The sequence below is a fragment of the Chamaea fasciata genome, unplaced genomic scaffold (assembly GCF_029207755.1).
Source record: "Chamaea fasciata isolate MVZ Bird 193981 ecotype frontalis unplaced genomic scaffold, bChaFas1.0.hap1 SCAF_10, whole genome shotgun sequence".
NCBI lineage: Eukaryota > Metazoa > Chordata > Aves > Passeriformes > Sylviidae > Chamaea > Chamaea fasciata.
The window spans coordinates 27,633,679-27,661,638 of record NW_027094095.1 but is presented as its reverse complement, the minus strand read 5'-3'; the positions used below and the strand labels follow the sequence as shown (position 1 = coordinate 27,661,638).

General features: G+C 42.9%; 1 protein-coding gene across 1 annotated transcript in view; it reads left to right on the top strand.

Annotated features, from left to right (window-relative positions):
- Positions 1-27,960, top strand: part of GLIS1 (GLIS family zinc finger 1) — a 178,188-nt gene that overhangs the window by 120,562 nt on the left and 29,666 nt on the right. The window contains 2 exon segments of the mRNA XM_066192848.1: positions 24,518-24,679; positions 27,780-27,890. Coding sequence (XP_066048945.1) covers positions 24,518-24,679; positions 27,780-27,890 — 273 coding nt within the window.

The window sequence follows — 27,960 nt, the reverse complement described above, 5'->3', positions numbered from 1 at the left end:
GGAGGACAGTGACTGTGCTTTTGTCAAACAGGTTTCCAAGTATAGTTATGACAGGTGGTAGTAATTCATTAATTGTGTTTGGTTTTCACCTAAGTTAAATATCTGATGCTATATGAGGGACTAAAACCAGCTCATAGTGGTGACATAATAGGAAAAGTAAAAAATGGTTGTGGAAGATGCTCCCAACCTGCTATTTGAGCCTGATGAGAACGAGGCAATGCTGTAGAACATATCACTCTGTTCAGTGGAAAAAAAAAGTCCTAGGATGGAGTTGGCAAAAGAGTCAAGGTATACTTGATGAAAAACTTCAGCATTTCCTGAACAAAGAATGCCCTTATTGCCCAATGCAATATACGGCTTTTTTATTGTTTTATCTCCACCCTCCTTTATCAGTAATGAAAGAAGGAAAAGGAGAAGGAACAGATGATAAGAAGAAAAATATGGAAGAGGAAAATAGGAAGAGCAAACAGCACAGAATATCTAAAAGTTTGTGGAAATCCTTTTGCAAACATGTAGAAAAATCTAAAAAGTATAAGCATTTTCAGACTTGGGAAAATGTAATTTTAAATCAGAGGTGGAAAAGAAAAAGCACACCATTCCAGGCACTAAAAATGTCACTTCTCACAATGAATGTAAGATATCACTGAGGAGAATTACTTATGTGACCAGTGTTCCTTTTTTCCCATTAAATACATTCTTCCAGGCTTTGAAGGTGTCTTGGTTAATAGTACATCACTTTGTCTGCGATGGTTTTCATCCATCTCTCTGTCAACAGATCAGCTAACAAACCCTGCTGTACTTGTCAATCAGATCAGCAGTTCAGCTGCCTTTAGACCTGCACATTTTGTCCTCACCAGGCTGTGATGTTGCCCTTGAGCTCATCTTTGATTTTGATCAGTGCAGAGGTGTTTTCAGACAGGCAGTGTAAGTAGGGATTATCCCGTGAAGAAATTGTGTTACTTTCGCTCTGTGTCTAAGAACCCTTTCCCAGTTTCCTGTGATAACAAGGTTCTCTGTTCAGCTCAGGTGAAAATCCTGGGCAAATTTAGTGTATTCCCATTATAGCTTTTATATTGCCAAGTTCATGAAACAGCCAGTTTAATCACATCATGAACACTCACCTGTTACTTGGTTATTCTCTGTTACGATTTTCTTCTTTCCAGAATTTTCTGCCTCCTCTGAATCTCCACTTTCCTTCACTGCAGATGGCAGTCCACAGTCACCCTGTGGGCAGTCACTGAGGGGTGACAGGGAAGGACATTTCTGCTGCCAGGGTGGAAAACCAGAGGCCAGCAGTCAGGTTCAGCACCACGGGGTAAACCACAGATCTGAGAGGGAGATAGGTGTTCCCTAAGGGTGAGCACAGAAATCAGAGCAGAAGGCAAGACACGATGGATAACACAGAGTTCCAGCGCCCAAAGGTGGGAGGTGCAGCCATTTCAGTGATCCCACAAGTCCCTCTGGGAAGTCAAAGTGATGCTGAGGAAGAGGAGGAGGGGATGAAGCTGGACTTCACCAGGCAAGGGCAAAGCAGCATGTTAGGGCTGCTGCAGTGATAGCTCTTCCAGTGTTTCTGCTGCAAGCTCCATTTTTCAGGGGTTTATAACTTGCTCATAAAAATTTACTGCAAGCCATAATTTGGCACACAGGGTTCCAGGCTGAGAGCATACTGCTTTCCTTATTTAAACTGCATTTGGTTTATTGACAGGCCTGTTTTCAGATTGCAAAAGAGTGACGAGTGAAATAGAAATCTAATTGTTTCAGAAACTCTTTCTCCCTTTTTTAGGACTCTCTAGCCCCCAAACAGCTTTAAATATCTACTGGTGCCTTTGAGTATTAAAAAGAATTAAAACTAGTTAAGAAATTCATGTTTAAATAGTGGCTACTGTGCATATTGAGGAATTATACCTACAGTGTATAGCATCTTTCAGCCTGAATAATCCCAGTGCAGCTTTCCAGCCTTCTAAAACACAGCTGAAACAGAAATACAGGCAGGATAAAAGGAAGCAGTTAATAATGTAGAACTGTATAGCAGGGCTGATTGTGATTTGGGCCAGGCCATTCTGTTTAATGCATCTGCTCTTGCAAAAGACACCAGAGATCCCGTGGATCAGATTTTCAGGTACTGCCTTTCTCTTCTGGAGAACACAGATAGGAATCAAAGTGATTTTGCAGTTGCAGCTTACGCCGTTGCTGTGTCAAAGCTTCTGATTTAAAATCCCAGTCATGGATATACATTTTATTCTGTTCAGCACTGATGCTGCAGTGAAGAATTCAGGCTTTGTTTATTATGATCATGGTGTTTAGGTGAACATTAGGAGACTTAATAATTCTGATTGCTTCTCCAGCCCTTGCTGGCCCTTCCCTGAGTATTTGAGTACAAGCCCCATCCTATCTTCCCGTGCGTGTGTAATTCTGCAGGTTGGAGTTACACGCACTGAGCTTTTGAATTCTAGTTTTATAGTGAAAGTACCACAAAAATACCTGTGTTTATTTTTGGCAAACCAGTTCACATTTTTTAACCAGCTTTACTTAATTCTGTTAAGTAAAAATATGCTGAATATATGGCTAGGTTTGCAGATGGTCCTTGCTTATGTTTGAGAACCTGGCCTTGAGTAGGTTGATGTTTCACAGGAGAAATGTCTGAACAAGCAAAAGTGTTTTGGGCTGGTTAAGTTGATTTTCAGTATCTAAGCCAATGTGAAATGGTATTTTTTCTTGACAAAATACACTTCTGAAACATATTCAGAATGCTTCTGTAATATCTTGCATCCATACTGTGGTGATGTGAGAGGAAGGGAGATTGGCATTTTATGAATTCAGCAGGTGGGACCTTCTAGGCGTTTTCCTGGACCTGTTAAAAAGTGATTGATGTTCATCACTGTCTTGGTGGAGAGTCAGGGGCTCAGGCTTGCTGGATAAATGCTATTTCAGTCTTGAATTTTTTGTGTGGAATGTCACAAAAGTGGCAGATCTAAGTCTTCCTCCTTGTACCCCTAAGAATGTATTTTACCATCCAAAAGGCACTTTTGCTGGGTATTTGTAGTCTCATGAAGCATGAAACTGTACTTCTTGTACCTCCCACCCTGACTGATCATACTCTTTTGAGATTTGTCTTGGCTAATTCATAATTTCTGTTGCACTCTTGGGAATACAACTCCAAATACTTTTTAATAGAAAAGGTTTGACTACATAGGCACAGACCAAAAAGACCAAGCAGAGCAATTTTCAGCCTGTGTGTGGTCACAGTATTCGAGCAAATCAAGTGGACAAATTACTCTGCTGCCATATCTGTTTCTCTTGGCAGAACTCTGACAGTCTTCTGGCCTCCCCTGCAAGTGTCCTCTGCTGTTTGTGATCAGATTCACTCTGCAGATTGTGTGTGCGTAGGGATTCGCCTCCCAATCTGCATGGCTGACTTTAGAGAGGCTCTTCCTGAAAGGTAATAAATTACAGATGGAATAGTCTCTGTAGATGCATTGGGAAATGATCTGAGCATTTGCTGTTCCTTCCACTCAGGGACTGCTACTGCAGAGAGGTTATGTGGACTGAGCCCTTGGCACTGAGGCGCTGGAGAGAACATGGAAGTTGGTACAACTCAGCACTGTGGGAGGTGAAATGAAAAATCAGAACTGTTCTCACAGAGAGCTCCATGCTCTGCACCATTTCTGTGCCACCTCCCAGCTCCTCTGGTCTCTTTGGGAGGAAGCTGCTCCAGGAGGGAGGGTCAGGCAGCACTGGAGAGGCAGAGAAAAGCAGAGAAGTGAGACAGAATGGGCATTGTGTGGCTGTGGCTGTCATTGCCCAGGGGTTGAGGGAGTGTAGAGCGAATGAGAGTGATGAGAAATTATTGTTTTAAAATCAAAGAAATTAAATGGCACAGAATTCTGCTTACAAAGTTGCCCACTGGCTAATCTTACACCTTTGAGATTTAAGACATGAGGAATTCTGGTGTCACTTATCCAGACGTAGTTTGCTCTTCTAAAATAAGAGAGGACAGGGGTGTAAAGTTCCTTAGCAGTCTTGATCTCTGTAGCCACAGGAGGATTTCAGTGCAGATGTGCATTTGAGTCTCAGCTGTTCAACACCACCCTCCCCTTATTTTAGTAACAAACAGAACAAAACTAAAAACTTGCCAACATGAACCTCAGTTAACCTGGAGCTACAGTTACCTAGTGGAAACTTGCTGTTCTCTTCTGGAGTATCCAGTTCAGGAAAGCACAAGCTTCTGAAACAGAAAGAGTTAATATAAGCTGGGCTGAGAAAGTCCATGGCTCACACAGTCGCCAGCACAGCCTCAGCTGTCCCTCGGGAGCTGGCAGGAGCCACTGGGCATTGTCTGCCTGCCTTCCCCCTGCTCAGCTGCCAGGCTGGGAAGGTCCTTTCCCACAGTGAAGGGACGTGGTCAGTGTTACCTTCACCAGCCTTGATCTTCTCTCCAGCCAGTGCAGCACTGGAAAGCAGGTGGCAGCTGCAGCTGTGCTCGGGGCTTGCCTTCCTCCAGGAGCCAGCTGTGTGAGCAGGGCTGCCCCAGCCTCTTCCTACCTGGGATGCTCAGCAGGTGGGCACTGTGTTCTGTGGCCCTAGGGTTTGTTTCTGTGGGCAGACCTCAGCCTTTGTATGCTTCAGTTCATTGTAGCCCAGCTCACTTGCATTTGCTCCAACAGAAAAGCACATTCTGCTTCAAGAATTCTGAGGGCCACTGCTCAGAGAGGGCGGAGATAGGATGGCTGTGCTTAGCACTTTTTTTCTGGTTTTCAGAATACGAATTTTTTTCCTTTTGGCTCTGCTCTTCAGGTGATGCCGAGAAGAAAGCACCAAAGAGTTTATCAGCAAATACTAGGGCCACACTAAATGCTTTTTATTTGCAAAGATTTAAATCGGAGCAATGAGATGCTTTCTCTCTGTATTACTGTATGGAATGATAAATATTACCAGGACTTTTTTTATTATTTTTTTTAATATTTTTTTTTTAGCAGACATGTCTCATCTGTGCACACTAAAGGATGGGAAACCTAATGTCTGTGTACCTGTGAAAATGTAAGGTCTTGAAAATGAATGGAAACTGTAAACGTAACAATCACTCGTATTTGTGTCGAGTCTAATTTCAACAAGTCTGAGATTCACCAAGGCACAGGTCAGGAACACTGTCTGTGAAACACTGCCTGTGGAAATCTGCAGGACATGGAGACTTCTGGTGGTTTAGGGTAGGAAAAGAGAGATCACAGAGAGCTAAGCAAGGATAAGAGCGTTAAGCAGGCTGCAGTTTTACTGTATGATTGGTGTTTATTTAAGAGATTGGGAAGCGATTCCCTGTGCTTTCGATTAGCGCCCTGCAAGCTTGGCTGGATTAGGCCATTGCTACTCCAAACACAGTTTCACAGTGCATGGGCTTTCAGCAGGGTTTAAAAAGTTTTCCCTGGCTGCTTATTCATGCACCAGGGTTTGAATGTTGCTGTCCCTTCTTTCCATTATTTGTCTTATGGGATCCACAGTTTGAGTCGAACAGATGTGATTAAAATTGATGTTCTCTGGTTTTTACTCTGGGAAAGTCACTGGCCTGGTTCACAGCATGACTCTGCAAACACTTGCCATGACTGAGGAAGGCATGCAAAACAATGGAGGAATGAGTAAAAAAGGTCAAAAACAGGGGCAAGAATTCCTGGAGTCAGTACTGGTACCAAAGTGCCTGCTTTGTGACACTGGGCCCTGAGTTGAGGTGAGGTGTCACCTGCTGAACCACACCTAAAATGGATTTTTGTCATCCTCTGGATATGTGACAAATACAGTTGGCTTTAGTTCAGTGCAGCTCATCCAAGCTGTATTTGCTCTGAGAGAAAATTCCACGTTCAGCACCATTGAGTGCTGAGTGTGACTGGCAGTGTCAGTGACGGGATGGCTTTGCTGTGTGCTGCAGGTAGAACAGCATTATTTGCAAACATAAAATAGTGTGTACTTAGTTCTCTGAAGCTCCTCCCTCTAGAGGTGAAATGGAAAGAGACCTTTATTCAGTGCATCTTCTCTTCCCTCTAATTGTGGTGGTTAATGTAAATTCCTGTGATTCCATCACGCTGAATGCAGCAGTCACTGAACAGTGTTGGGGTGCAGCTACTATTCTGATGCTCTCTCAAGTAAACAGCCTGATGCTCAATATTTAATTAAAAGCAGAAAACTTGATACAACTAAGAGATGGGAATCCAAATGGCCTGGTGGCCAGCCTGATATTTCTAACATACTAATTGATAAATCCTACTTTACAGCTGCATCTGGGTCCAGTCTTTGTATGTCCTTTATCTCTTTAATTCTTTTTGCATGGAACAAAACAAATTGGAAATGAAAAACACTGGCTTATTGTATTCATCTAAGGACATGCTAATTGAAAATGATTGTTTCATACTGGGCTGGATTCAAAAATATGTTCATCTCTCTTTCTCTCTTTTACACATAAATCCATTAATGTGTTGAAATAGCAATTGCCAGGTCAGAGGGAAGTGAAATAAACCAGAGGCAGACACTTACGAGGTAAGAGCAGACACAACGAGGCAAATTCCTATGCCAGCTTCCAGATCCTTTGGCACAGATATGGTTGCCAGAATCTACATTTTCATTAAAAGCAAAACAAAGCTTTTTTTTTTTTTATTTTGAGCTTTTACGTCCACAGAGATTATTTGGAAAAACATGAACAAGAAAATAATTTTCTTCAAGAAAGAAAACCTTAGATTTTCTTAAGCACATTAAAGCTACTAAAAAAGAAGTGAGGTGTGGCTTTAGGTTAATCTGGAAGAGGATTTGATGGACAAGTTGCTTGTATTCTCTTCATCCAGTTTCAGTTTATTTCTCAAATGAACTTGGAGTTGTAAAGCAGTTAATGAGGAACTGTACTAAGGACCTATTTTTAAAAAAGTGATTATTTTTAATAATTAAAATTGTTGTCCAAATTTTGGTCTAAATTCTAAAGGGATTTCTTTCAGATTCTGTCACCGTTGTAGAATGACTTTCAGAATCCTTGGAGTTTAGGGGTTTTTAGGGGGGGAAGATTGCTACCAGATGAAATGTGTGTCATGGATATTGCGTGCTGGTAGTGTCAGTTTGGAGGATTAGAGTAAAATAAAAGATGAGTCAATATTCTAAACGAAGCAGAGCACTACAGCACAGAGTGTATGGCCCTTGTATTCTAAGAGCACACACTTTCCCAGTTAGGGTTCCTGTGCACACAGCCAGAGTATAACATCCCATACACAAGAGCAGATGAGAATAGCAATAACTGTGTGTTTCAGCTGAGAACTGTTCCCGACACATTACAGATCCGTGGCCTCTTTGTGGCTCAGTTACCAGTTACTGAACAGTGGCCAACAGTAAAAAGTGAGTCATAATGACTTTTCTTTCCTCTGCAGGGTTACATCTTTTTATCTTGTTTATCTTCACCATTATTATATTGCCATTTACATGCTTGATCACCTTTCCAGCACTGAAAGGGCATGAAATTTGGGCACCATTGTGCTGTGGCTAGAGTTTAGAATTCACCAGTTTTTCACAACTTCCCAGCTGGAATTAAAAGAAAAAAAAAAACTTTTAGAAGTTTTTTTTTTTTTTAATTCACTGTGGTCCCTGCCTCCAGATCCCAAATCCTCCCATCAATGTTAGCATGTATTTGGAGCTGGTCTATTGTGTTTGGCATAAAAACTTTTTGGATTTGTTTGTTTGTTGTCACTTTAAGATATCAGATGAAGTGCCAGTGGGTTTGTATCTTGGACAGCTGTGTCAACTTTTTACTAACAGTCCAAGCCCACAGCTTATGGGGAGAAAGGCAGGATATCCCAGGTGAACTGGTGAGAGCCTGGATTTGTTGATATTGTGCGTGGACCAGTGGACTTTGCATTTTTTATGTGCTGGGCTGTTTGTCAGTGGGATTCCAGACACAGGAGAAGAGGCCAGACCTGTGAGTTAGCGCCCAATTCATCCTGGTCTGTGGGAGATGGGAGAGCTGAGTAACTTGACTGTTTGAACAAGAAAGGATTCACAAACCTTGTTTTGCTAAAAAACAGACCCGACTTTTCAGAACAACCTGCAAATGAACACAATAATTACGTGCTTTTGGTAAAAGCAAAATCATTTCTTCCTACACTTCGACCTGACTCGCTCTCTTGGTTCAGCCAGTGTGCAGGGAAGGCCGGCCTGGGGGAGAAGATGGTTTATCCCAATGCTTGCAGAGGGTTCCTCTCCTTTGTTGGCCAAATCTTCCCTGTGCCCTGATGGAGGATCATTTACATTGTCACTGGCATTGTTCGCCAGAGATTGCTGTATGTGGCTTTTAATGGTGAGCGCACAAATGTGTCTGTGGTAATCTGTTGGCGTAATCCTTGGTGGCTGAGGATGTCCTGGATGAGTATGGCTGAGTTGTTGTGCCAAGGCATGCTTTAACTCAGAGCCTGCGGGCTGTACTCTTATGTTTAAGAGCTGTGATTTTGTCATGGTAAGTTTTGAGGGAAAATCATGTGTTAGTTATGGTGGAAAATATCAATGGAGAACCAAACAAAGTAACAAAAATTGGGGTATGTTTTGTGCTGCCTGACATGGGGTATTTAGGTGCATGGACGTGATTGCTCTTGAGCAGAACTCAAGGTTTACACATCAAGATCACTGGCACGTTACTCATTGTACACAGGATTCAGAGGCAGAAGGAGTACTCTGTACCCTTTTTGTAATTTTTATTGTCAGTGATTTTAAAATCTTTTCAGTGGGCACAGTCTGCCCCACGGGTTGCTCAGCATTTGTTCTGCTTCCTTTGTCTTGCTTTTCTATGCCAATCTGGTTTTCCTGGTGACCCCCCCACTCCCCCCCAGTAAAAACAAGACACTGAGTGCAGTTGACTCTGTTGAGAACTGCTCCATTTTCTGAGCTGAAACCCCCCCTTACACCCTGCTTTTCCCAGCCCTCCAACCCAGCCAGGCTTTGGTCTTGTCCTCCCAGAGGGATGCCACCATTCTTCCCTTTGTCCTTTCAAGCCTTATTTCCTCTGTGAAATTGAGCTCTTTTGCTTTCTTGGCTTGGTGGGAAAATGCGAAGAGATTGATGAGGTGGATTATTTGGCTGTGTGCAGGTACTGGCTCCTGGTGAGGATTAGGAAAAGGCATTCTGGTGGTGATGAGCCATTCTCAATTTAAGGAGTCCATCACTCTGGCTGTGCTTTAGCGGCAGACAAACCTAGGTGCCTGAGCTGAAGCAGTGATTTTGAACACGTGTGGCACCATGTCTCAGCAGGGGATAATGTTGGTGCTGGCTTGAACCCCAGCTCTCGGTGTTGCTGTAGCAGGCTGCCAGCCTGTAGCTCAAGACTCAGCTTTTAGAGCAGATCTCTGCACATTTTCTACTGAAAGAGGCAAGTTCAAGAGAGTTATTTAATGCTGCATCAGTAGTGGTGTGTGTGGTCGCACATGCGAGGGCTCTGTAACCAGTTACACTGATCATATGACAGAAGCACGACTGTGCAGTCCTTGTTTCAGGATATGCAAAAGATTGATGCTAGTGGGTGGTTTCAGAGATAAATTTCTCGGGCCAGGAATGTTTTGAAGACATTCAGTGCAGAGAGAATGGTCCTGTTGATGTCATATCATGTAATTGGTGAGATCATGTGTATATAAAAGTCATGAGAACAGGAAAGGCCAGTAGGTTGGTCACTCCTGCCCCTTTTATTTATCTTGCTTATGTTTTCCTACTGCAGCTTGCCTGTCTGCTCTTTAGCTTCTCTGTAAGGAAGGACTAATTAAAATGGCACCACCCTCCAGTATGAAATTTAAAGAGTTTTTGCTTCCTATGCTCATGTTTGACAGTGAGAAAAGAACACATAAAGCTCACAAGAAAGAAGGTGAAGGTTTTTGTCCACACACAATATTGATCCAGGATTGTCTGGACAGAAAGAAAGGCTGCATCTCTCCATTCCTATGGGCCCTGGCATTTCCAGGATTGCAGTCAGTGGGAGAGGAGTAGGGATTTGAAAAACCATGCCAAGGGTAAACAGGGAAAAACAAAGTGGAGCAGTCCCAGGCAGAGGCTGTTTTACATGGCCTGCTCTGTCCAAAGCAAGGCATTCCCATTCCACCCCTGAGGATGGCTGCCAGCAGCCATTTCCCTGGGTCCCTGGTGTGTCTCTGCACTAGGTGGTGCCCGTTTGGGAAGCCTGGCACGGCCTGCTGCACAGCTGGAAGCTCACTGTCCCAGCTGTGGTGTCCTGAGTCTGGATTAAAGAGCTGTACAGAAAGGCAGAGGGGAGCTCTGCCACTCTCTGCTCAGGCCAGTGTGGAAATGTCCCCAAGGCCCCCGTGCCCATCAGACCTCTCTTTGTGGAGCAGTGTGGAAACTGGATGCATCCGTAGTTTCTTTCTCTGGCTACAATTCCTTGTGATTGGTCTGGAGAGAGTTTTACAGAATGGTTTGGGTTGGAAGGGATCTTAAAGATCATCTCCGAAGAAAGGCTTTTTTGCTGAGAGCCTCTCTGTCTTTTTTCAGCTGTATTAGCTGGACTAATAAAAGGTACTCTTTCTCCCAGCAAACCTTTCCTCACTGTCATTAAAATATGTGTTTGCTTGCTATGGAAAGTTGAGGTTGTTTTGGATATTCTTGTGGAGAGGGAGAAAAAGACACGGCTTTTAAAAAGAATGTTGGCAGGTTTTGGGTAAAGTCTAATCATTCATGAAATGAAAAAGTTCATTCTCCTTTTCAAAGAACGCATTGTGGTCACAAAAATCACCGTGAAATCAAAGTGAGTTTTCTGCAGAACTCATCTCTTACACAGAAAATTAAACTTTTTAATTTTTTGTCCCAGTTATGAGGTGACTGAAGAAGAAAGAGGACAGGTAGGGTTTTACAGAGTCATTCTGTAGATTAATTCAGAGTTCCAGCCTTTATTCACATAGCCTATCATTTGAAAAAGTTTATCAGAATTCTTTATGAGTAAATGATGGGCCAAAATGGACCAACATTTTGAAATAAGAAATGAGCTGTGAGGTTCTGCTGTGAAGGTGCTGGTAGAACTGGAATAAAAGAACAGAGTCTTTTTAATGTTTCAAAAGGGAGTCATGGAAAGAAAGTGCCCTGCAGAAGACTCACAAAGCAGTGTGACCTCAAGCTGATGAAAATGAGCCTTTCCTGGGCAGCTGTATGAAGAGCAAGGCTGGAACTGTCCTTACCGCAGGAGTGCTCACCCAGTGCAGAGATCTCAAGGTGCTTTACAGAATTAAAGCACCAGTGAATTAAAGCTCAGTGCAAGGCAGATAGAGACCCAAATGCATTTATTTCTGAATTTTGTAGATGATTAATGAGTCACAGAGAGGACACAATTAAAAGTCTTGCTTTGAGTTTGGAAGTACAGTATTGTACATACTCAGACTGGAGGCTGTACATTGCCTGTGCCCTTGAAATAACCTTATTCATCTGCACCTGGAAGTTGTTCTCCATCCACAAAACCCAGTGGGGCTGTTTAAAGCCAATTCACAGGTGTCTGAAATTTTACATATAGAGGTGTGAGGCTATTTAAAACATATGTGCAGGTGTTTACATTGCAGAGTGCAGGAGCAAGGCTGTGCACATCCAATTTAGGTTTCATGTTGAAAGACAGGGCTACCTTAAAGGAAGTCCAGGAACAGGTGGCAAGGTTGGCATGCTCCCAGCTGTATCAGAAAGGAGATAAACCACACTATAAAGAGCTCATTTTTATGCCACATAAACTATGTGCTGGTTGCTTGTTGGATGTTAATTTCAAGTATCTAAGAGAATATTAGAGAGTGTAAAAGCGCAGTAAAAACTACCCAAAGATGATGATGTGTCCAGCATTTTCTCCAGTGTTACGGTTATAGATCTTCTGCTGGAAGCCCTGATTCTCCAGAGCTCTGCTCCTGCCTCAGAGGCTTTACCCCAGTGACTGATAAGGTTTTGATACTCAAAAAATACCTCACAAGTGGCAGTGCAGTCCCTGCTGAGGAGGTGTTTGAGTACAGAACGCACAAAGGACTGAACTCTGCACAGGCGTTGAAGTGATTTGCTCAGGGTCACCCACTTTGACTTGGCATGACACCAGTTGCAAGAACAGCTCCTGGACCAGACATGAGTTGTTCAAAAGTGTCCTGGGGTGCTGATGGCTTCTGCTTTTCTGAAGGTCTGCTGCTAGTGGCTGTTTTGTTTAGTTGGAGATGGGCGGTTTTATAAGACAAAATTCTGGAAAGCTGTGTGGGGCAGAGTGCTGAAATTGGACACCTTGAAAGATGTCCGGTAGAAAAGTTAGGTCTTCCTCAAGTCTGTGGTCTTGTCAAGTGCCAAGACTGGCACCCCAAGGAAGCAGAAACATTCCTTTTTCCTGTTTCAGAACCCAAGTGGACAGGCCAGGTACGGAGGTATAGCAAGTCCAAGGCTGTAGGCAGCTCAAGTGCCTTTCCCCTCAAGTGACACAGAGGACCCAGGTGGGGAAGAGAATGATTATAGGGAATTACAGCCCTGTACACTTCCTTTATCCCAGTTAATCTCTCCAGGAAGTGAGAGCAGAAGTACAAATGCTCACCTGTCTTGAGCACCTGGAGTTTGCACACAGAATTGACAGGAGCTGGAGCAGAAGCTTTGTTTGGGTGTGGAAATAGCTTTGCAGTAGCTGCTGACCCTGAAACAATTAGGGCAGGTCCCACCAGGAGCAGAGGCTTCCCTCCCTCACCTCGCCAGGAGCTGGGAGATCTCCTGTGGGTTGATTCTGCCAAACCTCACATGAACTGAGTGGCACCAGCAGCCAGAAGGAGCTCAGCAAATTTTCAGAGGGGCTACACAAGGGCTTGAAGTCACCCAGCACCTTCAGCGCGTGGACCTCTCCAGAGCCAGGAGGTGCAGAGTCAGCACGCAAAGGTAAAAATGAAGCGTTCAGTTCCTGGCAGGTTTGGTTGGGGTGTGGTCCAAGTTCTGCTTGTAGTTTTGGGTCATTTCTTCTTGATTTACCCGAGTTGCTCTGGCCCATGCTTGGCCTCAGACTCCTCATTCTGAACCCCTAGAACAGGACTTGGCAGACTTGGTGAGACACAACTCTTGTGCCTGTGCTTTTTGCAGAGGTGGTACCTGGGAGCATCAGGGCTCCCAGGACAGTGATAGGAGGAGTAAACAACTAGAAAAACAAAATGAACTCTTGCTATCAGAGCCACAAGGCGAGCTGTCCAACACAACAGTGGTCTCTGATTTTTATATTTAATTTTAGAAGCTGAAACGAAATGTTTTAATTTTATATTATTCTCAACATAATGCTAATTTGCTCCAGATGTCCACTCCGAGCTGAACGCTGCCATTTTGCATAGAAAGCATGTGCGTCAGTGATTTATTCCAAATAGCTTCTATTTTACTGCATTTCATTTTATTCTGAATGAAGTACTTAACAACATGTTTCTCTTTAAGAATCTTACTTAATCATATGGATATAATTTCTTCAATTTACGTTTTCAGTTCTTTAGTGTGGTGGCCACAGGGTGTTTCTTAACCTAGGAAGATTAAATGCACATGTTGAAAGCTGCTTATATTTGATTTTGAGGCACTTTCATTTCAAAGTCCTTCACGTAAGGTACAGAAGTGATTGTGGTTTCCTGCTAGGTTCTGGGATAGAGGGATAACTCTCAGGAAAACCTTGCAGATACCTTCTAATAATCATCCATGACAATAACATAATTTCATTTCTTTCAGAACTGTGGTCTACCGAGAATATTTAAGACTTTTTTTATTGGGGTTCAGGAGAAAAAAGAGATTTCATTTTCTTGTCATTTCTGGGCTACAGTTCAACGTTTCAATTTAAAACCTATTTCCGCTGAGCTCCTTTCCCAGTTTTCCCTCAAAATATTATCTTAGAAAGTGTCTTTTATTCAGTTATTTTTTAAATTTATTTAGCAGCATATAAAAAATTATGTGAGACAGCTCAATATGAACCTTTGTTATTTGAGCCTGGCTCACTCAGCCATTCCTGTACACGGGCTGCCATTGGTCAAGTATGTCAGGAATGTCCTTTGGCAGTGGCCTCGGGAGCTGCGTCATGTGTGTGAGGCAGCTCCTATGAACTGTTCACCGAGGATGGGAAGCTGCTCTGGACCTTGGGACAAAGTCCAGGGAAGATTTTTATTCTTTCATTTTAAAGCTGACCCAGGGTGTGTAGTTTGTAGTAAGATGGGATGCTTCTGCAGCGATCACACAAAATGCAATATACAAGATTCCTCAGATATCAAAACCTACTCTTTGTGCCTTTTAAAAACTCATTTCACTCATATAATCCCTTTTCCTCTTAGGCTTTTACACTGCAACCTATGCCATGGGATATAGATTTCATGAGGTCGCATCATTTGCGAGGTGGGTTTTTCCCACCTGAAATAATGTTCATCTGTATTCATTCACATCTTATTTTTGCATTTCTTCTTCAGTCTTAGCTTTTAATTTTCAGAACTAACCTTGCTGTTACTCTACAATTGTATTAGTTTATTATACTAAATTGTTGACACAGCTGGTAGGGAGTTAAGTGCTGTGGTTTCACACAATAAAATTTCAGACAATATGTGTAGCACTTCTTTTTCATACATATCATTTGAAAGCCATATGATTCACCAATATGTGTTATTGTTATCCACCCATGTGGGACACAATCTATTTTAAATTAGTGAAGTGACTTGCTAAACTCCCTGTAAACAATAAGACTGTGGGAAAACATTAAGTGCTATTCAGAAAAGAACATTGCTGTACAGCCTTTTATCCAGAGGATCCCACAGTGCTGCAGAGAATGGAGGGACCTGGCACTGCTCTTCAGCACAGCTCATCTTCTCAACAGGCTTCAGGAGGCAGCTCCAGGCTTGAAACTGGAGCAGGGTTTGGAGGAGGGCGTCAATGCCCACACCAGTTCAGTGGGTGTGGTAAATCACCCTGAGTGAAGAGTAGCAATAGGGTGTTCATCCGCAAAACCTTGATTTAACATCCCCTTTGGAGAGAAAACTGACTTCCTTTAAAGCAGGTGAGGTCTTGAAGCCATTTTCCTAGGAATAAGTCTCTCAGATTTTCCTACATGTAATGACCATGGCCAAGCAAGACATAATGCAAACACTGCCAGACTAAAATTAACGACCTAGGGTAAAGCAAGGATGAGTTCCTTATTCGTACGGGAGAAAGAGCCAGTTCTCTCAGAAAGAGAAGATTGTCCTTCTCCATGTGTTACCCTGAGCTCTGTGGGATTCTGCTGTAGTGTAACGAGCAGGTCTGAGGCTAAAGGAGAGAGCTGTGTCTCTTGGGGTTGCTTTTTTAAAAAACAGTAATGTTTTAAAGACAAATTATTCCAGCATTCAAGCTTGAAGTTTCCAGTGCTTTAATGTTTTAATGACAAATAATGCTTTTTAAGAAGACAAATAATAAAAAGTACGAGCATTTTTGCCCAAGAGCTCCACAAGCAGGGCATGAGGGAGAGGAGAATGAGGTAACCAACCTTGCAATGAGAGCAAGCTCCCACCACCTCACGCAGCCTCCCAGGGGTTCACCAGCACCTCCTGTAGGGCTCTTTGCCAGAGTTCAGCTTTACATACGTGAGGGAGGGTCAGGTACAGTCATTTCAGCAGATCCCTTGCCTGCCTTGGATTACAGGTGGGACCTCAGTCTTCACTTACAGATCATCAGATTGGCCCAGCATGGCACAGAAAGAGCAGGAGCCCATCTGAGCACTGAAAGTCCCACTGACTTTTCTACTCCAGTGCCGAGAACAACCTTGGAGAAAGCTGTGTTCTCCTCATTGCTTTGTGCAGATTAATCCAGCGTTGGCAAGTTTGTGCCAGCGTGCTGCAGTTCATGCAGTTTGTCATTTTGAAGGGAAACTTTTCTGAGCTGAACTTCACAGAAATAACAACTTCAGATAAAAACTCCATTATGCACTTGTGGAAATGAGCATGGGTAGAGTATGAGAAGGACAGCAGGTTTCAAGATTTTAAAAAATCCACCCTAACTAAAATGGGAGAAAACCCCAGCAATAAAATACTGACTTTGTGAAACATTTAGTGAGGAAAATGAGCAAGCTGTGTTGAACCACGTACAGAAAGTTGTATTTGCAACAAAAGCCTACATAGATGGTCAAAGAGTTACCTTGCTGCTATTTTTCATCTTTCCTAAGAGAATTGGTTGTGCTGGAGTAGTTTAGTCAGCTGTAGCCAGCAATTTCCCACTGTAGATCAGATTTCATCCACAGGATCCTCCTCTGTTTGATCTGCCAAGGGCAGGAGCCACGTTGTAAGCTGTGATGACATGTGACAAGCTATGACTGTAAAAGGTATTTATTTATTGGTCTTGACAAAGGTGGAAGCTGGGTTTTCCAGAATGATAAAAAAATAGGAGTCCAGGGGTGATGAGTGGGAAGTTAGGAGGGACACTGTTGCCAGATGACACCGTGTTTGTGACACACAGGTTTGTCACACGCTGGTGTCAGATCTTCCTGTGACTGAAGACAAAACACAGCACAGACCTGGGCTGTTCTGTCTGTGCTGCACTGGAAACTCATCCTGTTCCTAGACACACTCCTGGCATGTTACAGAGGCAGACTGGACTATGTGAAGATCTTTTTGTTCCTTTACTGGTTCATTAAAAATAAAGGAAAATATGAAATAAAGAGGGAAGCTTTTCATTTTGTTTTTTTTCCATGTGTTTGTTAGTGAATACATTCAGAGTATTTCAGTAGTGTCTGATGCCAGTATAACAGCTAAAGACTGTTTGCTTAGTTCCTGAATGTGCGCATTGTTTTTAGCAAACATTCTTAATTTATGTTTGTCCTGCCTCTCTTCCAATCTCCCATTGGATTCAGAATGTAAACCAGGACAGGCAGCTTCTCTGCAATCCTCTTTGCAGATGTCTCTCGCAGACACAGGGGTGAGAAGTGCCCTGTGCTGGGCACAGAAGGGCTGCTGAGTTCCCCAGCGTGCATCAATGTCCTACGCTGAAAGAGAGCGCTCAACACATTACAGGAACAGCTTACAGAAGCAGGGTGTGTAATTTTTAATAACTGGGATAAAAACCCTCAGTGACATCTTTAAAATATAAATGCCTTTTCTTGTTTCTTTTATTTCTTTGCCCCCTCTCATTTTGCCTTTTCATCTCTTCTCCTTTCAATTCCATTAAGCTTCATTGTACAATAATGTATCGCAGTGAACTTTTTTCAATTATGTTTTTGATTTTTTCCTCCTTGTTACTATAAAACTCCAGATGTTTTGAGACTTCATGGTTCTCTGGATTATTTTTTCCTTTATTTTAATCTTCTTTTGTAACATGCCACACATGTGGTATTTTGGCCTTTTAAGTTTGTAGGTTATGCTAATCAGCCATAAGTTTTGGGGTAGGATTTTTCTTTTTATAATTACTTTCCCCCCCCCCCCTTTCTTTCTGCCGTTGTCTCTTCAATTACTTTCTTTTTTTCTATTTGTTTTATTTTTTGTTACCCCAACTGGTTAGTCCACATCAATCGCAATGGATTCTCTCTTTGCTCTGAGGCTGAAGTCTTTATGTTAAGTAAATTAATTCTTCACTCCGAACTTTCAAACTCTCATACCCGTAAGTAGATTACAAGCACCTTTTTCACCTTGCTTGTCAGGACAGAACTGTTTGCACTGAAATTGGCCCCCCCAGACCAAGAGCACAAGACTGTTCTTTAAAGATTGAGATGGGTTCAAATAGATTATACTTCAGATGCAAACTGAAATGGAAATGTTTCCTTGGAAATTAAGACAATGAATTACTGATCCAGAGAAACAAGTTTTTGAAGTACACGTAGGAAACTATACTTTTTATTAAAAAAATCTAAGAGTACTGGAGGGAAGCATTTTAATTTATTTGTGGTTCTTTTATGGCACAGATGGAGAAGGTTTTTAATTGATTTTGTTCAATCTTAATTTTGTCCCCAAAACAAACAGATCTGGCTTCAGATATTAGAACAGCAAATCTTGGATTGTGTGCTGTCCTTTAATTTCAAAGAGCTTGTAAGCTATTCAAAAAATCCCAAATAAAGAATAGTTTCCTAATTACATCTAAGGAAATAAAGGGGCTGACATGGGGTGTCTTCTTTGCTTATTACATGACCCTATGAATTTTGCATTTTGTTCTTTAAAATGTTGCCTCATGTAATGTTATTTTTGCCTGCAAGCCATAATACTGCATCCAGTCCAACTGTAATGAGGTTTCAGAAAATTGTTTGCTTTCCAAATGACATATTTAGCAAAACCTTATGGCAAAATCTGTGGCTGTCAAGCTGCTGATAGTAAAATATTCCCAACTTTCCTGGTTCATTCTCATATGTTGTACCAAACAAATGCAACTACCCCTGTTTTGACAAATGTTTATACTTCTGCTTGATTAAAGAAGGGTTACTAAAAAGAGATTCAATACTAGCAATCAGGTCTTGTGAAAAGAGTAGGATGCTCTGATAGTTTCCCAGATATTTTGGGTTTGCTGGAAAATGTATGGAAAGTCCTGTTTGCTCACTGAAGTGTGTGACCTACTGGCACTAGAAGAAATAAATGTATGAATATTCCAGTGCTGGAAGCAACATTTTCCCCATGCAGGGGATGTTGGCAGGCAGGTGGCTGGGTCTGTTTGTGTTGGGAATCACCTGGTGGGCACAATCAGACCTGGTCACTCTTGGAACCACGTGACTTAAAGGAGTCCTGTGTGAACCAGGTGTGCATTCCTCCTGGGTCCATCCCTCCTGGTACTGCCCCAGGGGGTTCAGGAATGTGGCATTAGGGCCTTATAAAATTCATAAAATTGAAATAGAAGAGACAGCCCAAAGTCTTATTTAAGTCAGCGATGATCAGATCACCTCCTCCAGGGATTCTCAGTGTATTGGTATTTCCCAGTTTCGTGGTAATTAGGAAATACACGATCTAACAGTATAAAGAAAAATGAACTAGTGGTGGACAGTGTGTGGATGTCAAATGGTTGACCACAACTACCCTAAACCCCAACAATGTGAAGGATATATTGCATTTATACTGTGCCTTACTTTCCTAAGTCTATCTTCATCCTCTTCTGAACCTTTTAAGCTTTTCTTCTCTTACACATGAGCAGTTGTACAACACTCTGGCTAAAGCCCTAAATGCTTTTTTTAAAGAGAAATAATTAAAAGTACAAGGAGTTTTGCCCAAGACTGAAATGAAATGGCATGTAATCTCACTTTGTAAACATAAATTGTTCAGGCTTCAGAAATAAAACCAACCCTGGAAATTGGCAGGTCTTTTTATGTTACAGTTACCCTCTGCTTTATTTTAATCACAAAGGGAAAAAAAAACCCAACAGCTTCAACAATATAAATCTACAAGTGCGAATCTGGCTCACTAAACTGGGATTCTTTAGGATGTTAAAGTTGAAGTACTCAAATAGTCCTGTTGAGTTTAAGAAAACTCCTTGCATGAGCCATGTTACTCATGCGCAACTGTTTGCAGGATCAGGGCTTTACTTTGTAGCTACAACAGCGAATTGAACATTAATCTAATCAGGAGTTAGCTGGGAAAAACAAAGCACCAAAACAGATACTTTGATGGTGGTGTGGGGTGGAACAACTCATGTGTCTAAGTTCCTGAGGTTCGTAACAGTTCGGAGCCCCGCGTGCTTCCAGCCACGGCCCCAACATTGGCCTCAGTGTGCTGTAAAACATTGATGCTATTTAAAGAGTGGTGTGGCTGTTTCCTCCCCTCCAGAAGGGATACGCAGCCTCACAGGATCCTTTTTCTCATCGCATGTTTTTCAATAAAATTTTCCCAATTTTGTAATCATTTGGGAAGAAAGAACATTTCACAATGTTCGTAAGGCTTGTGGATGTTTTGACCAGACATCAGATTTCCTATTGATAGCATTAAACGCTTTGGAATGAAATGTTTTGGGTTTTCCATCTGTAGGCTGTCTGAGATGTCAGCAGCCAATATGACCTGCTCTTTCCCTTTTAGGTCTATAAATAAAAGGCAGCTTGTTTAACTGTTCTTGCAGTGGAGAGCAGAGGTGTATATTAATGAGCTTGCTCTAATGGCACACTGGACCTATTTAGCACTACGACTGTGAAGGCTTCTCTTTTTCAGTCATAACTCATTTCCTAAGAAAATGTCAGTTATTGCTTCACCCTATGGTCTGAGCTGGTTAGTTTATAGTTTATTTCTTCTGATCTGTACCACTGACAGATATTCTAGACATGGCCGTGATTAAATACGCTCATGAAAATGGTAAACATTTGATAATATAAACCCTCTTGGGAACATGCTGTTATTTCTGCATGGCAACATTCTCAGGTGCATTCAAAGTATAATCTGGAAGCAAAGAAAAAACATTTTAAGCAATTACAGTTATTAGATTAAACTGTTTTGTTGGGAAAATTGTGATGTGTTTAGATCACTGTGAGATAATTCAGTGTTTTTATAAATACGGCTTTTGAATGCGTGATATTGCAACAGCGACACTGCAGTGAGATTTTAGTGTGAAATAAAGATAACATATGTATTTCCATATGGTAACAAACTAATTTAGTCCCAGAAATTTCTACGAGGTATTTTTTCCTGGTAGAAGCCCTGTTCTGAAAGCAGCAGTAGTTATAAAACCCAATAACTGCATTGTGTTCTTCCTGTAATCATGTGGCATTGTTTTGTGTCTGTGCTTGGGTGTGCGCAGCATTAACGATCTCACAGCAAAGACAGAAGTAGTAATTGCAATATAATTATTTTTTTTAATTGATGAAACTTGTTTAAGAGCTCTGTTGACATTTACAGACTTTGAGGATCATGCAGCATTTGTTATAGTTATCCCAGGCATCAAACGTCCACAAAATGTTTAGGATTGTAGGGTTAAGCAGTGACAGATTGGGGCCAGATGTCTGGGAGATCCCGTAAGTGGCCTTCTCAGTTGATAAAATAGCTCTCACCATCCTGAAGCCCTTTTGAAAATGTACATTTGTTCTTTGCAGTTGAAGCTGAGACACTTGTGGGATGGCTGTATCTTCCTGGAGGGTGTTTAAGAAGGAGAATGAGCACCCCATTTTTCCAAGAGTAGCTTTATGCAGTGTAAATGTAAATGTTACGCTCCAAGTAGCAAGAGAAGGTGGAAGGGGTGAAAGAGCTGGTGAGTAGCAGTTAAACCCAAGAAATACCTTGCAAAGTGGTCTTAATAACAGCAGCCCAGTTGAAGCTGTTGTACCACTCCACTTCAGGGAAGCTGTTTCCATATGTGGACTTCTGTAGGGACAAACTGTGTGAGACACAGTCAGCAGATCCAGAAACAGAAGAGTTGAAGAAGGTTTCCTTCAAAGTGCAACTCCTTCTGCAGCTCTGGGTGGATTCTCAGCCCCACTCTGCTCAGCTCTTTGCACCAACTCCATTCCTCCCTCCCTTTCAGACCTTTCATCTTCAGCTTCCTCTCTTCTCATCATTTGTGGCAAGGTTCTTGTCCCCTCTGCTTTCCTCTTGAAAGGAGTTCCTGTTTCACCAGCCCAGCCTCTGCCAACTTGAAAATCTGAGTACTGCAGTCCCATCATTCTCTTTGCTGGTGTATTTTTCCACCTGACATGTTTATCCTGAGTTTATCACTGCATTGGGACCACCCCACTGTCTGTTATCCAGTTTAGTAGAACAGGGTAATACAAATAATGTGAATTAGGAAATAATAACATAAATAAGAAAAGCTCTGAGTGTCCAAGCATGTGTGGTGATGGAGGAACCTTACTGCTGAAGGCTTTGGACATACTTGCCAAGAAAAGGCAGCTGACCACAGAGGAAGGGTCTGCAAATAAGCCCATATTTGTTTGAGTGTTGCTGCTCACACTGTCGCTCTGAGCATTTCTGGTAGGGCCTCCTCCTTCTCTCCCTGAAGTGTCAATCCAGCAAACTCTTAAACATATGTGTTTTCATGTGTTTTAAATTAAGCTTGTGTTTAGATGTTTTAGGACATTTGCTATTGGAATTTTTGCTACTGACATCAATGAGAGCGGAGCTGGACCTTTAATGAGTTTGGATTATTCTGCATATCTTCCTACTTTGCACTGGGCTCTAGATATGGAACTGAAGACTGGTAATCCATTAGAAAAACATTCTGAGCATCAAGATCCTTCTCTCTAAATTGCAGAGAGGTGGATTTGATGGCTGGAGTGCTCAGTGAATGAGGAATGATGGTCACATCCAGAGTGGTGAAAGACTCACTGTTCACATGGGACACTGGTGACAGGTGGTGTCCCTTGGGGGTCCTTAGTGGGACCAAGTCCAGTCTCAGCAAATTCGTGGGTGGCGCCAAGCTGAGTGGTGCAGTTGTCACTCCTGAAGGACAGGGTGGCATCCAGAGGGACCTGGACAAGCTCCAGACACGGCCCATGGGGTTTCAACAAGGCCAAGTCCAAGGTCCTGCGGCTGGTTCAGGACAACCCCCAGTATCAACACAGGCTGGGGAATGAAGGAGCACAAAAATGCTCCAATGGATGGAACACCTCTTCTGAGGAGAAAGGCTGAGAGAGTTGGGCTTGTTCAGCCTGGAGAAGGCCTTGGGGAGACTTAGAGCAGCCTCTCAGTGCTTGAAGGGGACCTGCAAGAGAGATGAAAGGGATAGTACTTCAAAGGGATGCCACACTGTGGGCACACTAATCAAAGGAGGCTGGAGAGGAGGAAGATTGGGAACCAAAAGGAAAAAAGTGATCTTTAGGACCTCAGGACATTCACTCAGCTGTATGGAATGTCCTATGAGAACTGTGAATTTGCTGAACTCTGCTCTATTTTTCATTGACTTCAGCATTTTTGCACATTTCAAATTGCTTCATCCTGAATCTTTGTCAGATTTTTTGTGATGATTGTGAAAAAAGTTTGTTTCTTTTGAAGTCTTGGTGGTTTTGGTCACTTCCAAACCCCCCTGCCTCCTTGCACCAGCTCAAGTGTTCAGAGGTGGGTCATGGCCAAACAAAGCTTCTGAACTCATAAACTGCATGTCTCCAGGTGATTTTGTGAATCTGCCACAATAGCTGTGATGGGAAAAGATGGAAAATACATACCCATCAGATAGTTGTCTGTATACATACCCAGTGTGCCATTCAGACGGGTTACTGCTCAGGGCACTAAAATATTTATGGCAGTAAAAGTCACATTGATCCTTTGATGTGTGAGTAGCTGGGAGAGGCAGAGAAGTGCCAGAAACCCCTCTGCCTGTAGTGTGCAGAGCTGATCTGCATCCAGTGCCAGGACACAGCCTGCAACATGAGGTGCTGGCTCGAGAATCACTTTGGTTGCTGTGTTGAGGTATTTACAAAACACACTGGGATGAACAGGATGTGACGGGCCTTTCTCCATCAGTGATCTGCCTTTGGCAGGCCCTGGGAGATCAGGGACCTCCAGGTTACAGCACCTTCAGTGCTCCTCCATCTGCAGCTGCTCTCCCTCCCCATCTCTCCCCCTGCACTGCTGGATGCCACAGCTGAGTCCGCAGTTTGCACTGATGTGTGTGTGACAAACAGGATTGGCAAGGTGGTGATGTCATCTGGGGAGCCACAGGTTCCTGGAAAGCTGCTGAACAAAATCTTGATTCGGCAAAAGGAAGTGACAAAGCATTTGCTGATTTTGTGAGAGTCAGGATTTCACTGTTTATGAGCAAGAATCGTAGAAAAAGCTATGGCTTCTAGAAACAATGGTTGGAACAGGTTCCTCAGAGAAGCTGTGACTGCCCCATCCCTGGAATTGCTCAAGGCCAGGTTGGACAGGGCTTGGAGCAACCTGGGGATAGTGGAAGATGTCCCTGCCCATGGCAGGGCCTGGAACTAGGTGACCCTTAAGACCCTTGGCCTAGTAGCTGGAGATTTTACTTACTTATTTCTTCAGATTTAATTTGAACCAGTGACTTCTGTTATGAAGGCTATGCAGCATTTTATTGCTGAGCTCCCTAATGAAACGGGTGCTTAGAAGTCAGAATTGCTCAGGTTACTGGTTGTATAAATGTTCAGAACAGCTCTGAATGATACAGCTAGTAAAGAAAAGGGTGCAGAATAACAGCAGAGTTCCTTTGGATTGATCTTTGAATGGATCAGGTCTTCCTGTAACAGTCCGTGCTCATCTGCTCAAGTGTATGATATTTCAGACACCTGAAACCAGGTTCTAACCCGCCAGCTTCTCTTGCTCTCTGTCTGTAGCAGCTAATTGTTATTGCCCACAGTGGTTCCTGTGCCAGTTAACACCTCAGAGCACTCCTCAGAACACTTGTTCTTTCTTTAAATTTTCCGTTCTGACACAGTGTCTTTAAGTGTTCAGTTCAGACAGAATGTGTGAGGTATTTATAATCCTTGTATTATTACTGAGCTGCACACCGTGTCGTTGGTGACAGACTAAATGAACAGCACAATATGTTGTGTTTCATCCATAAAATTCAACAGATGTTTGAATGTTGGTTGATTTATTGCGTGTCCAGCTTGGTTCTTACACTGTTCTCATTGTGACTGCACATGGTTTATTTAATAGAACCTTACAACGATTTTTTTTAATGACTTTTTCAGTTCGAAGGGTGCAACAAGGCATTTTCTAGGCTTGAGAACCTCAAGATTCACCTGCGGAGTCACACTGGGGAGAAGCCATACCTGTGCCAGCATCCTGGCTGCCAGAAAGCTTTCAGCAACTCCAGCGACCGGGCCAAGCATCAGCGGACACACCTGGATACCGTAAGCCTGATTTCATTCTGGGAGCTGCACCGAGTTTTCCTGTGCTCCTGGTACACAATCGGGTCTGCCACTGCAGGGGGACTTGGCCTCTTCGTCAGGAGAGTCTTAGAAAACTCGGCCATGAGCAAGTGCATTTGGTTTTGAACTGTGCTTTGAGAAATGAGAGTCCTGATCACAGAGAGGCAGTTTGTTGGTGTTAGTCATGCTGAGGAGTCAGTTACGCAGGAGTGAGTTACTCAGCAAACTCTGCCATTGTTCCTGTTCCAGTAAGAGGAGGCAGCAGCTCAATAAGATGTGGCTGAGTGAAAGCTGAGTCACTGCTGCTGCACCAAATGTGTGTCACTGTCTCACTTCCTGTCCCCTTCACTGAGTGTTCTGAGTGAATGCCAAAGCTGGTCAGACCTCTCAGTGGAAGGTAAATGCACCTCAGTTTTGGACAGTAATTTTGTAAAAGTGAAAATAAATCTGTCTCATAACTCCATGGAATGGGTTAACTACCCTTCATCAGAATTAACTGTGAGAAACACACTCTTTTCTTCTCCGCAGTTGGGAGATTTGGTTGGCTCTGCAGCTCTTGTCACTTGTCTCCCAGAGAAGACGAGAGCCTGTCAAGTGTCTTGGGCTCTATTGAAATGAAATCACCAGGTCATGGGGAAAGAAAGCAATGACATAGCTTTGCAGACCAGTCATGTCCTCAGCGTAAAGCTTGTAAAGAATAACAGGCAGAGTTGTTCCTTTGTCTTTTTTCAAAGAAGTGAATATAGGGTTTAGTTTGGCCAAGTGTTTATGGGGCAGAACTTTTGAGTTTAATTGATATTTACTTTTTAAGCAGTTACACATTTCAGACAGTGCAGCATTAAGGAATGTCTAATGTACATTATGCCTTGCAAAAACAAACAAGTAAGAGAAGCAAGTCAGTCACATTTTCCAAACCAAAGCACACTTAGAATAACAATGTTTTATTTATTTGAAAGTCAACCTGAGATATTTGAATTTTTAATTTGCATCTCTTTCGAAAGTGGATATACTGAATTGCATACAGCTTTTAAATTTAATTGCATGAATCTAGTAGATATATTTTTTATTAGCCAAACTCACAAATGGAATGCCATCTATTAGTTTTAAGAGAGAACTTACATGGTTACTAAAAAGAGCACAAATTCTTTGTATGTGTTGTCTGTGCAATATTGAAGACAAATGTCTTAACTTTCTATTTTCTTTTCTTCTCCCTTTATCTCTGTCTTTATTATCTGAAATGCTCATAAATCAGGAAAAAGGTACAGTAATCATTTTATAATAACTTTCTTAAACATCTAAAAACATCCTCCATGCTATTCCATGGCAGGTTCTCTAAAACTGTTCCTGTAGTCCCGCACACAGTAACTGAGTTTCACTTGCCTGGTTTAATTGAAGCCCTGTGGTTTAAGCTCAGTGGATTGTGTGCTTATGTGAACGTGAAAAATAGCAGAGCTACAGGCTGGTGCTGCTGCACCAAAAAACTGCCTGGGCTGTCAGAGCAAATAGCCATGAACCTTTGTAAGGGTGCTCAGATCCTCATCTAGTTTCCCTATGACTGAGTTGAATGATTTTATCACCAATTTGAATGACATCAGTGATTTGAAAAATACTCTGCTGGTTTTTCTGCCAAGGGATTTGTTAAAGTTTTCCATAGTTTTTCCTCAGGTGTCAGTTCTCTGTGTTCCAGACACTCTCAATAAATCTCCCTTGCCCTGTAACTTTCTGGGTAGGTGCTGTGTTAGCCTGTAAGGTCAGGAATTGGTGAATGATTCTATTATTCCTTCAGAAATTTCCTGCTGGCTGGACAGAGCAGCAATACTTATCCTCTGGAGGTACTTACAAAGAAAGGGGGGTTATATGGGCTGTTTTTTTCCTTATTGAGTGCATTTGGAATTGGTTTTAAAGCTTCTCAGTGTAGGTCACTCCATCATTTATCTTCTCCAGAGGAGAATCTGTAAATCATTTCAGTTACTGGTGTACGTTAGTTTGATCGAATCCCTACTAAATCATCTGGAAGTAGATCCTTCTCCTAGGCAGGAGCAGAACAAAGGAAACCTGTCTGTCCTTGTGATAAAAAGGGCACATCAGCACTCCTCCAGGAGCAGAGCAACTGGGTTTAAAGGACCTCACAGTCACTCCTCCCAAAACTGGTGGGATTTTTTCCCTTCTGTGCATCCTCCTTCTGAAACCAAGGGGATTAAAGAACGTGACATCGAGGTCATGGCAAACCAGTTTTCTGCCTTTGAGAGGACACCAAAAGGATTTGCTAGTCCTAGTGAGAAGGCCGAGGTAACGTTGATAGATGAGGCAAGAAAACAGAGGGCAAAAGAATGTTCCATTCAACTGGAAAGCTTTGTGAGCTGTGCCATGCAGCACTGTTTTGCTGGCACTTAAGCCGGTGGTTACTTAATAAAAAGTGCCTTTGCTCATTTTGCCAATTGCACCTTCATTTGGAGTTTGTTCTGTAACCCAGAGATAGTGTTCCATTTGTTGGGAATAGGGATGGCCACAAGAAGAATTCAGTGTGGATTTCAGTCACTGGGAAGGTCCCTCTGAGCCTCCTTTCCTGCAGGCTGAGCCCCCACAGCTCCCTCAGCCACTCCTTGTTCTCCAGACTCTTCCCCAACTCATTGCCCTTCTCTGGACATGCTCCAGTCCCTCAACGCTTTTCTTGTCATGAGGGGCCCAAAACTGCACTCAAGGTTCAAGGTGGGGTCTTAGCAGTGCCAAGCAATCCTTGTAAAATTTACGTAAATCAGAACTCAAAACCAGAATGTCTGTCTCTATACTGGGTGAGCCCATGATAATTTTGCTTGCTGTAAAGGCAAGGGAATAAAGAAATGCTCTCAAAACCCATTCAGTTCCACCTCACTAGCATTTAGCTCAGCCCAGGAAACCACATCCAGCGTGCCAGTGCAGAATCTCTTCTGTTTGAGCTCAGAGGAGACAGAGCAAACGCGGGCCCAGCAAGGAGAGGGAGCAGCTCAGGCCCAGCACTGCGTGTGCCCGTCCTGCAGCGCTCCCTGTGCCGGCCGGGGCGGGCACAGGGGTGTGACATCTGTGCCTTTGTTCCCGTTCCCAGAAGCCCTACGCCTGCCAGATCCCGGGCTGCTCCAAGCGCTACACCGACCCCAGCTCCCTGCGCAAGCACGTCAAGGCTCACTCGGCCAAAGAGCAGCAGGTGCGTAAGAAGGTAAGAGCAGGCGAGGAGTGACACATCCCCAGAGTTCCTCAATGCAGTCATTTGTAATTTACCTTTAAGT